Source organism: Manduca sexta, unplaced genomic scaffold, assembly GCF_014839805.1.
Source record: "Manduca sexta isolate Smith_Timp_Sample1 unplaced genomic scaffold, JHU_Msex_v1.0 HiC_scaffold_2460, whole genome shotgun sequence".
Classification (NCBI taxonomy): Eukaryota; Metazoa; Arthropoda; class Insecta; order Lepidoptera; family Sphingidae; genus Manduca; species Manduca sexta.
The window spans coordinates 11,393-23,230 of NW_023593427.1; the positions used below are offsets into that span (position 1 = coordinate 11,393).

Here is an 11,838-nt window from a genome sequence, read left to right on the forward strand (position 1 = left end):
GCATCAGAAATGTAAATACTACCAACAGCTGTAGTAACACGATTACCTCGACAGTTTTCGGAACGGGTCAGTCTATATTTTCTTATTAGTGCAAAGGACAATGCCCAAAACCAGGCTATCTTTGCGTCAGTCATGCGTCTCAACCAAAAATCCACAAAAAATCACCATTTTAATTATTACTTTATTTGTATTTATTTCAGCCATAAGCGAATGGGGGTTTAAAAGATATGAAAAAAAAATTGTTTAATTGTTGCAAATAAAACATCCGATAATTTACTGCCAATATGGCGAAATGATACCAATTTATAACAAATTCCCTTCTTAGATGGAATAAAAAAGTAATTATGTACAAAAAATGTGCTTGTACTTGAATTTATAATATATGTATATTATTTTATAACAATATATTTATTCATCTCAAATATATTGTTATAAAATAATATATTTTACTTAATAATTATGGCCAAGCTCCAAATAGCTGGAATAAAAGAGAAAATATTAATCGTTCCAAAAACAAACAAATGGCGACTTGTACTTGCATTGACAGAAATACTAAAGTCAGCTAAAACATGTCTGAACTTTATTTTTAAATTATGAATATATGGGTAGAGATTTTTATTCCACTGGCAACTGAAATTACTGACTAATTTTGACATTTCAGATTTGTTTGAATGTTAAATCATTAAAATATTATAATATTTATCTTATTCAAGATCGGAGTGTTTTTCTTAAGGCGATACCTCAAGGTCCATTTTCATACATTTGTTTCGCAGTTAAAGAAAACGTAAATTAATAATCATGGATATTTCGGCCTTTAAAATTTAATATGACGAAATTTTAAAGGCAGAAATATCCATGATTATTAATTATTTTTACATTTTTCTTCAACTGCGAGAACTAATCACTAACTAGACGTGAATTTAAATTCTTTACTTGCCAATACTTGTTTAGTTACCCAGATTAAAGCCGAAACAAAATGTATGAAAATGGACCTTGAGGTATCGCCTTAAGTATTTTAATGTTGAGTCGAGAAATCCTCTGTTAAAAAACAACGTGTATAGTGTATGTTTCGAACTTTGAGACGGAAGGCTTTTAGTTAGCAACACAATGTCGTCTAGAACCTAGACCCAGGACAGTTAATCGAGACGGCATATCTCGGCGGTGTATTAACTGCACCTTTGCGGTGCCACAGCAACGACACGTATATTTCTTGGACGAGCTGTCCAGTTTGTAAGTTTTGTAGATTATTATTAACATACCCACAATGTGGGAAAAATCTTGCCAAAGTTAAAGAAAACAGTTTAACAATAATAATAATCTGAACATGTTTACTCAACTTCTACATTATATCTTAGGTTTCAAGGCGGGAATGAGTTTGTGCTGCTTGTTGGAGATCAGCTAATAGAGAGGTTCACAGACAACAACAACATGACATGACCCGACCAGCTCTGCAAGAAGTCATGCACTCACTTTAGGAGTATATATAAACGTGCTGCAGCTATATCAAATTCTTGTTTTTATTTTAGGATGCCAAGAATATATACTTCTATTAAAAATATACATCTATAATATAAAAATATGCATCCGATTTCGTATTTCTCGTTTTATTTTTCTTTCCCTATGGTAATTAACTATTAGCGTAATCAGGCTGTGAAGTGAGTTCCTGGGTTCGATTTCCAGGCCAAGCAACATTTTATCTCGGTGTTTCTAACATGAGTTGCCTGGGATCGGAATCCTCCAAAGAGGGTTGGCGTCAGGCATAGGGCGGTCATAAACACTAATCTGAATCTATTCTACAATATGCGTTGACGCCATATTGGAGTGAGATAATGGTAGGTGGAATTAAGGATTAGGTAATCCATGTAATAGAATAAGTCGTAAGTCAGAAAAATATATAAGTACACAAAAGGTCAGGTAACATAATATGCTCCGTGGAAAAACTAATATTCCGTCATATTATCTTTTTAAGTTTTATTGAGTTTCGTCTTATCAGATATGTTAGTACCTATCATCTTATGATGGCAATTAAAGCTAAGTGAAAAGAATGTCCAATAATTATTTATAGTAATAACAAGTAGGTTCTGCAATATTGACCTTAATTAGGCACATAGTTACTTTCTGCCGTACATTATTGCAGTCCATACTTAACCTCAAAATAACTGCGTTATAAAAGTTCTGATTACTCCGAACTCCCATCGAATATCCAATTGTTTTCAATTTGTATAAGAATTAGGATATATTCCCTATAGTTTAGTGAAGGTTTTGTACAGACGCAAACGTAGCCCAACTTTCATATAAAAATGGGCATTCTCCTTTACTGTTGTTACATAAATTTGTGATGTAATTATAAGCGTGTATGACTTAGCTGATCTTAAAGTGACAAGTAAGGCCATGATTAATTTGGGTCTTGCTTGTGCCCTCGATTTGGGCGCAAAAAGCCCGTAAAAAGTCGGACCATTGTGCGTGACGTGAATGCCAACTAGAAGTTTAGCCAGCCTAACTCCAACTATAAGCTCACGGTGTTATGCAGCGCTGTATTTTTTTGTGCGGTTGGTAATATTGTTTAAAGACAAACATGACAGTTATTATTAAACGAGCAAGCTCTTCTATATTTAAACACGAAAATCAATGCTAACATATAAATACCCATTCATAAACAAACCACATATTAATTTTATCGGCACAAAACAAATCAATTACAAGATTACGCAACCTTCGCCAAATGACTCATCTATGGAGTCAGCATTCATTTATCATTTTGTCTGTTAAATGTGTTCATTACACAACCGTTAATAAAGTGTGGCAACCCTGGCTGCTTACAATTATCTTCACTTAAGCCCTGCAATCCGTGGGACAAACGATACTGATTAAAGCAAACAATCTACTTATGACTTGAATTTCACGTATCCCGTACGTCCGATTAAATGAAGCGTTTGTATTGAATATAATCCAAGTAGACTTTTATCCACTGAAAAAGGTTTTTGATATAGCAAACAGCATTCGAGTATATGGAATTCCTAATATTAATGTTATTGGCTTCCATCGTCGTTTTGTTTAGGATACGATACAATTGATGATGCCAATTGCCATATTTCCTAATATTGAATAATTATTATCAGGATAATCGAAGCGTTGCTGGTGTCAAAGGGAGTGAATATTTAATAGATAAAGGAGAACGGACTTCTGGGCCGAAATCTCGATTCGAAACACAAAAGTAAGCTGTCGACTCGATATTTGTGAGAAACTGGCAGCCTTCTAAAAGCAGTCCATTCTACTGTAGACTGTGTGATGCTTTAGTAATGTTAAGTGCAGTTCTGAACCTGACGACGTAGATATATCATTTAGTGTTCTGAATCAATCTCACTGACGACGTCACAATGGAGTTCTACTAAGGAAGTTAAAAATATATAAATGAGGACTTGAAAGTCGATAATATAAATTAATCTTTAATTAATTTCTGTCTCACTTATTATTAAATTTATGTAAAGTAGATACATTCGCACCGTAAAGACGAACCGTGCGATGATCAATCAGAATACGAAACAATCGTTGCCAAAAGTCAATAAATCTTAGACATGGAAGATAATTGATACAAACAAAAGAGACGAGCCTACGGCTTCCTCGCTTATGTTAATCAAAACCTTTTGTTCCACAGTAAATACAGCTTCATACCATACATCTTTGAGTAATGTTTGCACGTCGGAGGAATAAAATCGTGTTTGTAAATGAAGCGTCTTTTATGTAAGACAATTATAAATTGGATGCAGGTTAACGAAAAGGATTCAAACCATCTTGATTATATTCAGGCCATTTTTTTTTTGGCAATTCTTTTTTGAAAACACGCTTATTCTCTAAAGTTGTATATCCATAATTTTTGTGTACCTCCCTCCCTTCCTGTACTTTTAAATGGATTTTTTTTCTATTTTCTCTGAATTTCCTTTGGGAGCACTGTGTGCCTTTGCATGCCCCCCAAAGCCCTGATTATAGATTAATTTATATCTGCGTTGGCAAACATTCGATTGGGTTAATAGGTTACAATATAATATAACCTTACTCCCAAATTATGCATACATGCATAATGAAATTTACTTCTATAGTCTGACCAGGAAAATAAAAAACCTGTTTTAGGAGCTCTACTTTTGCTTTACATTTCAAATAACGAAATAAATAATTTAATTACTTTATTTCCTGGTTCAGGCTATACAATAAACGCCATACCGCTAATGATTTCTATCGTATTAAAGCTTATAACCATAAATTATCTTTACAAAAACAAGTTATCAAATAATATATTAGTTAACGTTTATCATATTGTAATTTGACATCGTCTAAAATGTAATTCATGTTTATAATATTCATTCATAAATCGAAAACCGGTTTGAATTTTGGATTTAAACCTTGTGACAATTATTTTGATGACAGCAGCTATGTTGCGAAAAAATTCTATTATGTCATTAATCAAATTGTTTTTATAGCATTAGGTGGACGAAGTGGAGCAACTGGTGTTTAGTCGTCATCACTCATAGAGACCAATCGTATCATGAAAATGATGATTGCGCTGCCAGGCTTTAGGAGACGGAATATGAATTATGACTGAGGCAGTTGTTAGGACCTCTAAGAATGTTATTATATTTTTAACTGCAATAAAGTTACTGATAACGAATTTAGGGAACTTTTAGTAGTATTAATGCGCCATGTTGTGGATGAGCATCTCATTGAGGTCGTTTTGCATCTGACTTTTAAATATATTGTAATAGAAGCCAGTTTTGTCTACCGCATGAATGAGATGACCTGACCAACTTCCCGAAAACCGATACAAAATGCCAGATTTGTGAATTCACTCGGTTCAATCCGTGAATACCGGGAACTCAAAGAATCCTTTTCTGTTTAAAATTCTACTTCCTTATACAGCAGCAACGTACTAAAAATTCCACTAATATAATAAGTTTACACTATACATAATAAACTATAAAGTGCAATTACTTATTATAAATAGACACAAATACTCTTAAAGCGGTATTCTGAAGTAAAAAATACTTAAATTGCGTTATCAAACAATTGCAATACAATTAACAAGAATCTTTATTGTTACAGATAACAACAGCAGTAGAATGAATACGGTTCCGACGTGAAGTTTAAAATCGCGCGCTTAATTCCAAATGCGCGGGAAAATTGATTGACCAATGAAAGCGCAGCGCGGGAGCATGGATGGGCCGTAGGATGCGCGTCACTCCGGCGCCTCTATACATATTACTGCTTATCTGCGCACCAATTTACACTTTCATAGTCGGAGTTGATGGTGAGATTAATTTAAACTGCCCTTTATTACGCAATGGAGATAACAGATCTGTAATATAGTGTAGTGTGACTCGGGATGAGAAAATAAAACTAGTAAGTTCGAATCCTGATACCTAACATTATTTATTACAAAAATATTCTGATTTGACACTATATCTAGAAGGTTTCATGTACTGCTAGAAGCCTATGATGAGAGTTTACGACACACTACTAAAAATATGAAAGATGTATTCAAACGAAGGAACTACGTTATCTTTCCAATAAAATTTTAATACCCAACTATAAAAAACCAATTGAGTAAATGTCATTAACGTTTATATCCACCAGGCATAAATACAATGCAACGAGATTTAATACTCAATTTAAATTTTATGAAGTTTGATTAAAACAGGTTTATTCCCTTCAGCATAAAGCGTTAATTAAAAGTTTAAATTCATTGTAATCAATGCAATCATTGGGCATTATAACTTTACATGCGGACCCAGTTATGCCAAAACGTAGTAACTTACAAATTATCCAAAAATAATCTATTAATATTTAACATGCAATTAATCCAAATGCAATAGTTGCTTCATCAAAACACGCCTATCGGTTTTTATCTAACACAAAAAACTATGTGTTAACTAATTCACACATTTCTTTTATGGGTATTTAGAAAAATCCAGCTGTAAAAACTAGCAATCCTCAAATGTTTAAAAATATTTATCAAATTTTGGCATAACTCGGTCCATTTATGTCTCTGGCTGCAAGCTTGTGCCACTCAATCCTCTGTAATCCACAGCCCGCGTGATATCGCTATTTTATATCTGCTCTGGTAATCGATATAGCAGTAAGTTAGAAAAGGCAGTTCTTCTCTATTATCTCTATATATATATTATAACTGCCTAAGAACAGCAGTAAGAACGATAAGATAATAATCTTATCGTTCTTACTGCTGTTTATCAAACGAAAAATGCATTTCTAATTTATGTAGATATATGAAACCTAGATAATAGGGGACCGGCCTATGCTTGATTTTGTACATTATTCTATATGTAATGGTTAATAATACGAAAAAGAAGCACTATTGCGAAAACTGCATAAAGATTGGTTAAAAAATGAACGAGTAATTCATATTTAAAATATTGTAATGTGCAGAAGTGGGCGCGATTTGGGGATATCGCTTCATCTCTTTCTTTCGCACGCGTCGTTATTTCCGATGACGTCACATGTGGGTATTTCGTCTCTTTTCTGTTTCTTGTTAATTATCCCTTCCACCGAAATTCAAAGACTTATAACTTGTTGATTTTTTACCGGATTTTAATAATTCCTTCTGTGTTATAATTTATATTATGTAAATATTTGATAATAGTAAAGAACGAAAATGAGTCCGGTACCCTATTCCCAATCAGTAATAAAAAGAATTGTCCGCCTTTGACTGGTGGTAGGTGTGTCATATGTAAGAATCCGCCTGGTACCACCGCAATGTCTATTTCTGCCGCCGAGCAGCAATATGTAGTCACTGCTGTGTTCCAGTTTGAAGGACATTGTAGCCAGTGTATCTACTGGACATAATGAGACTTAACATCTTGTGTCTCAGGATGGCGAGCGCAGTGAAATACTAAACAATACTTTGTAATTCAAGGTGTTGGATGGTGTTCCTACTGTTTATGGGCGGTCGTATCGCTTACCATCAGGCGAACGGCAAGCTCGTCTCGTCATTCAAAGCAATAAAAAAAAATACTTACAGCCCTCTAGATTACCACGGCAGGTATGAGGGGTCGTCATGCTTACCATCAAAGCAACTTGTTTTTCTCGTCAGTTGTATAAAAGAATTTTTTACACAGGTCCACTATCTCGGCAAGAAGCTTTGGAAGGCGGCAACACTACGTTCCTCTGCGACACAACACCGGACTCCACTGACGACGAGTTTATGATACTAGTATGGTATAGAAACAACGTGCCCATATACAGGTAAAATAAACAATAATTTACATTTCTGTCAGCTATCAAATAAAACGTAGCATGCCATGTTGCAAAAATATAATTCATATGTCTGTCATATCTTAAAGTTTCTTTAACATATTCTTCAACTAGGGAATCAAACCTAAAACGCCATATTGAAAATATACTATATTTTATGTGGAACGGCTGCATGAAAAATTAATTTCTCATAAATAACAGACATCAGTCTGAAACTCATGAGGAGACGTGTAAAATATGTAAACGATCTCTCAGTTCATTACTCCATACGTATAAATTGAGAAAATGAAAACAAATAGTTAACAAAGAGTCCATTTTTTTTTTCAAATAATTCCTATAGTAGAAATTTTATAGATTAGATTAGATTCAAAGATTTTACTGGGCAAAAATAGATAAATGAAAAGCAAAGACAATAACAATATATTTTTCCCTCCTTAAATAAAAAATCTATACTCCTGTTAGCAATTCTAATAAAATTTTATATTATTAACAAATCATTAATTACTCTAATAAAATATAGAGTAATTAATGATTTGTTAATAATATAAAACTTGCTCTTAACAGCTAAAAAAACAAAGAAAAATATTTATTCAACGACGTACTAGATGATATGCTGCAAAGATTTAAATAGGCGGTAGACCAGATATATTAATCGGGGGACGCTGCCACCGCAGTCTATACGCAATCCCGAAACAAATATTTGCGGATCACACAAGCATTTGTCTTATTTCGGCAATCGGCCCGGCGAACGTTAATCTGCCAGCTAATTAATCTTTCCTAACGTTAGCCTCGAAATACTACGTATATTTTATATTTGTCGTATTTTTCTAAAATGTAAACAAACATTTTCCTCAATTTCACTAGCAGTTTTATATAGTATTTTTTATAAGCGCACAGCGATCCCCAATGCACCTCATGGCAAGTGAAGTCCAGATACTATCTGCTAATTAGAGATATAACCTCACGGCAATCAGCAACATTATGCCAACCATTTTAATTATACACACTACACAAGCTGATCCCGGAACGCGACACACTTACATGAACTCCTATGGCGGGTTTCACAAATAGTGGTCGCCATCTAGTGGATATAAATATTCTAACACCTTCAGCATATTGCTTCAAAAACAGCTTTAATTAATGTGCATTTGAATTATTTTTATTCTAAACGCAATAAATATACATCGTTTTGTTTACATTTAAAACAAAATGAAAAAAATAATAAACTATAGGTACCTGTCGAGAATATAAATACAATTTCCCTAGCAATAAATCTCCAGAATCCCTGTCGAATAACTCATATTCCCTAACAATATAGTGCTCATATCTCCGAAAATACCAACGCAGGAAACAGACTAACAGCTTAAATAAACAAACTGCGCAAATCTGCAGCCGAGTTTGCAACGCTAAGACCAGCACGATGTTTATTGTATTGCACTTCCTACTGTATTTCCGCGATAAACTAAGAATTATAGAACTAATGGCGCATTTCGGACTTGCCTTAGTTTTGCAACAATGGCGACTTGATAGTCTTTTAACTCAAATTAGGTTTGTTTTACTATTTAAAATCGTAGTAAGACAATATCAGCCTGATTTCACTAGAACAAGTTCAGTGTTTAAAGTCATTTTTTTACTACACTAGCTGACCCGACAGACATTGTCCCGTCTTAACTATGAATTTGCAGCGCGCATTCTATCAATCGCTGACAGCTATTTCAATCAATTGACAGTTAAAAAAAAATATATTTTCTTTTAAAATTTATATTTTCTTTAAGTTTTCTTAAATTTTCTAATTTTCCGCACAATTTTTTGAATTTTTCTTTCATAAGATCCTTCCCCTGACAATAACAAACATAACAAAAAAAAATTGTGAAATCGGTCCAGCCGTTCTCACGTGATGGCGTGACCAAGGGAAATAGGGATTCATTTTAAATATATATATCTATAGATTTGATGCGCAGATGTTACCTCGTGTGTTCACTAGAATAAGAGCCATTACACCTAGATAATACATCTAAGTATTCAAAATGATTAATAATCTTTGATTAATAAAGGACTACTACTTTATTCACTTAGATCAAAGTATTATTGATGGTCCATGTATTTAAAACCATTATTAAAGGACTACTATACTTTAGATTTAAAGTATTAAATATATTAGTTCCGCTTTAGACGGTTTCATTACACGGGGAATATAATACTAAAGCAATTTATATAACAATTCACTATAATAGCTTTTATTCTAATGTGCCTACAACATCTTGTTCTCTTTCTTATTTATTGATAAAAATCAAATCTCCAAATTCTGGGTTCTTAAATTTCAATCTCGAAACCTGATTAAAAAATAATCCATAGGCTCGATATTATTAAATTTGTTTGCAGTAATTTAGTCACTATTTGATAACTTAACTCTTGTCCACAGCTTCGAATTTCCAGACAAAGAATGGGCAGACCCTGCATTCAACACCAATGGAAGATTGAAGGCAGATTTGTATAGGCAGCCGACGGCTTTAGTCGTCACAGCTCTGACGGAAGACGATCAGGCGCTGTACCACTGTCGAGTCGACTTTTAGGGCTGTCGCCAACCAGAAATGTCGCAGTCAACCTCACCGTCGTAGGTATGGGACTTAAATAATAATATGAGCTCTATAAAACATACTGTCCCACTGCTGGGTACGGGCCTCCTCTTCTACTGAGAGGGATTAGGCCTTAGTGCACCACGCTGACTAAGTGGAGATTGAAGACTTCACACACCCTCAAAATACGTTTGGAGAATTCTCAGGTATGCAGGTTTCCTCACGATGTTTTCCTTCACTGTTAAAGCAAGCGATAATTCACAAAGAATACACACATATTATTTATAAAAATCAGAGGTGTGTGCCCTAGAGATTTGAACCTCCGGACATTCGTCTCGAAGTCCATTTCCACAAGCTATCGCCGTTTGTATGGTACTTATAAAAACTTATTTTGATTGAGTTTCTAGTAGAATTTTGATACCATGATTGGCTAATTTACTTCTGTTTTATTAATTATAAACAACGTTACAATCAATATATTTCATTTATCCTGAAAGTACTACTAATATAAACACTGAAAGTTTACTCAATACTGATAAGAATACTGGCACGCGTATTGGCATTGATACTAACTGACTTCTCCACTGAGATAGTGACCTATTTCAAAGTTCTTCTATTTAATCGCCTTCGCCAGGAAAGTTAGTTAATCTGGACGTAATAAAACTTATATATTATGTGTAATCCGATATTAAAAATATTACTAACATTTAACCACAGTCGGTTAAACACACTCATGCTTACAGCCAGCTTACTTCTAATTGCTTAGAAAAAAATGATATATTTACTCTCTGTTCGCTATCATAATACTATTAATGAAAATCGGTTCAGAAAGGTTAAAGCTATCATAATACTTAAATTAATGAAAATGGACATCGGCACTAGCTGGAAATTATACACACACACTCACTTTTATCCTTGAAAGGGTAGGCGAAGACGCTCCTAGTGCACCCACTTTCCACCGAGTGTATTCCAACATGTATGCATATCTCATGATGTGATAGGAGGCGAGCCCGTCGACACTCCGGGCTAATACTGAGTAAAAAATGCCAATATCACTTTGCCGGAACTGGAGTTCAAACTCGAGACTGGAGCATTGCATTCGTACTGTAATACAACTACGCCACCGAGGCAGTCGACATCGCATTTATAATATTTGTTATATTTATAATTTACTAGCTTTTGCTTGCGCAGCTTCGCTCAAGTGAAGGAGTTTTCTGGGATATTTTTCCGACTTACTTGATATGTATCGTTATAATATAAACAAATTACACACAATCATAAATTGTAGCCTATGTGTTATTCGGATTATAACCAAAATTACTGTAAAGTTTCATCCAAATCCGTTCAGTAGGTTTTTCGTCAAAGAGGAACAAACATACATCCGTCCTCACGAACTTTCGCATTTATAATATTTGTAATACTAGGTCTCGCTCGCAAACCGTTCAGTTGTTTTCACGTTTATTCCTAACAAGCATACAAATATTGAAACATTTTCACAAACTCGCATTTATATTAGTAAGATTAAGTTCGTGGATGGATTGTATTCAAAGTTAGTTTGACTCACAGCATAAAATTACTTTTAAGTTACTACCCGAAGTGCCTTTAGGTTGTTTGTTACCAAATTAACCACGCTTACGTTGTTTAAAATACTAACTTGTATCACATTATTATTTAGAGCTCAAGAAATACAAGAAACTTATAAATCAGGTTTAATACTTTGGTAAGACTATTTTATAGTACCGCTCTTTCAATCAATCAGCCTGTCGCCGTCCACTGCTGAACGTCGGCCTCTCCAAGTGAGCGCCAACCATCCCGGTCTTGAGTAATAAGCAGCCCGCATCCATCCACTACCCACTGCCTTCTTCAAGTCGTCGGTCTATCGAGCAGTAGGGCGTTCCACACTACGTCCAGCAGTGGACAATTCAAGGGCTGAAATGATGATGATGATGAATATCCTACACCTAATTGTAGTCACTAAGTTATAAAAATAAAATCACAAATC

General features: G+C 34.3%; 1 protein-coding gene and 1 long non-coding RNA gene across 2 annotated transcripts; both read left to right on the forward strand.

The window, feature by feature from the left end:
* The first annotated feature begins 1,163 nt into the window (after positions 1-1,163).
* On the forward strand, positions 1,164-1,595 carry LOC119192187. The gene is made up of 2 exons (XR_005113590.1): positions 1,164-1,230; positions 1,356-1,595. It is a non-coding gene; the product is annotated as an uncharacterized LOC119192187 (long non-coding RNA).
* Positions 1,596-5,087: 3,492 nt separating this feature from the next.
* Positions 5,088-9,833, forward strand: LOC119192186. The gene is made up of 3 exons (XM_037446021.1): positions 5,088-5,299; positions 7,125-7,251; positions 9,683-9,833. Exons 1-3 carry the CDS (start codon positions 5,209-5,211, stop codon positions 9,831-9,833), a joined length of 369 nt encoding a protein of 122 aa, XP_037301918.1. The 5' UTR covers positions 5,088-5,208.
* Positions 9,834-11,838: the final 2,005 nt, after the last annotated feature.

What these genes read in the sequence shown, in the direction of transcription:
- LOC119192186 (XM_037446021.1), top strand. Translation starts at nt 5,209, where the DNA reads ATGGGCCGTAGGATGCGCGTCACTCCGGCGCCTCTATACATATTACTG. An exon ending in TTTCATAGTCGGAGTTGATG is followed by an intron (nt 5,300 to 7,124) that starts GTGAGATTAATT and finishes TTTTTTACACAG; the next exon opens with GTCCACTATCTCGGCAAGAA. An exon ending in AACAACGTGCCCATATACAG is followed by an intron (nt 7,252 to 9,682) that starts GTAAAATAAACA and finishes TCTTGTCCACAG; the next exon opens with CTTCGAATTTCCAGACAAAG.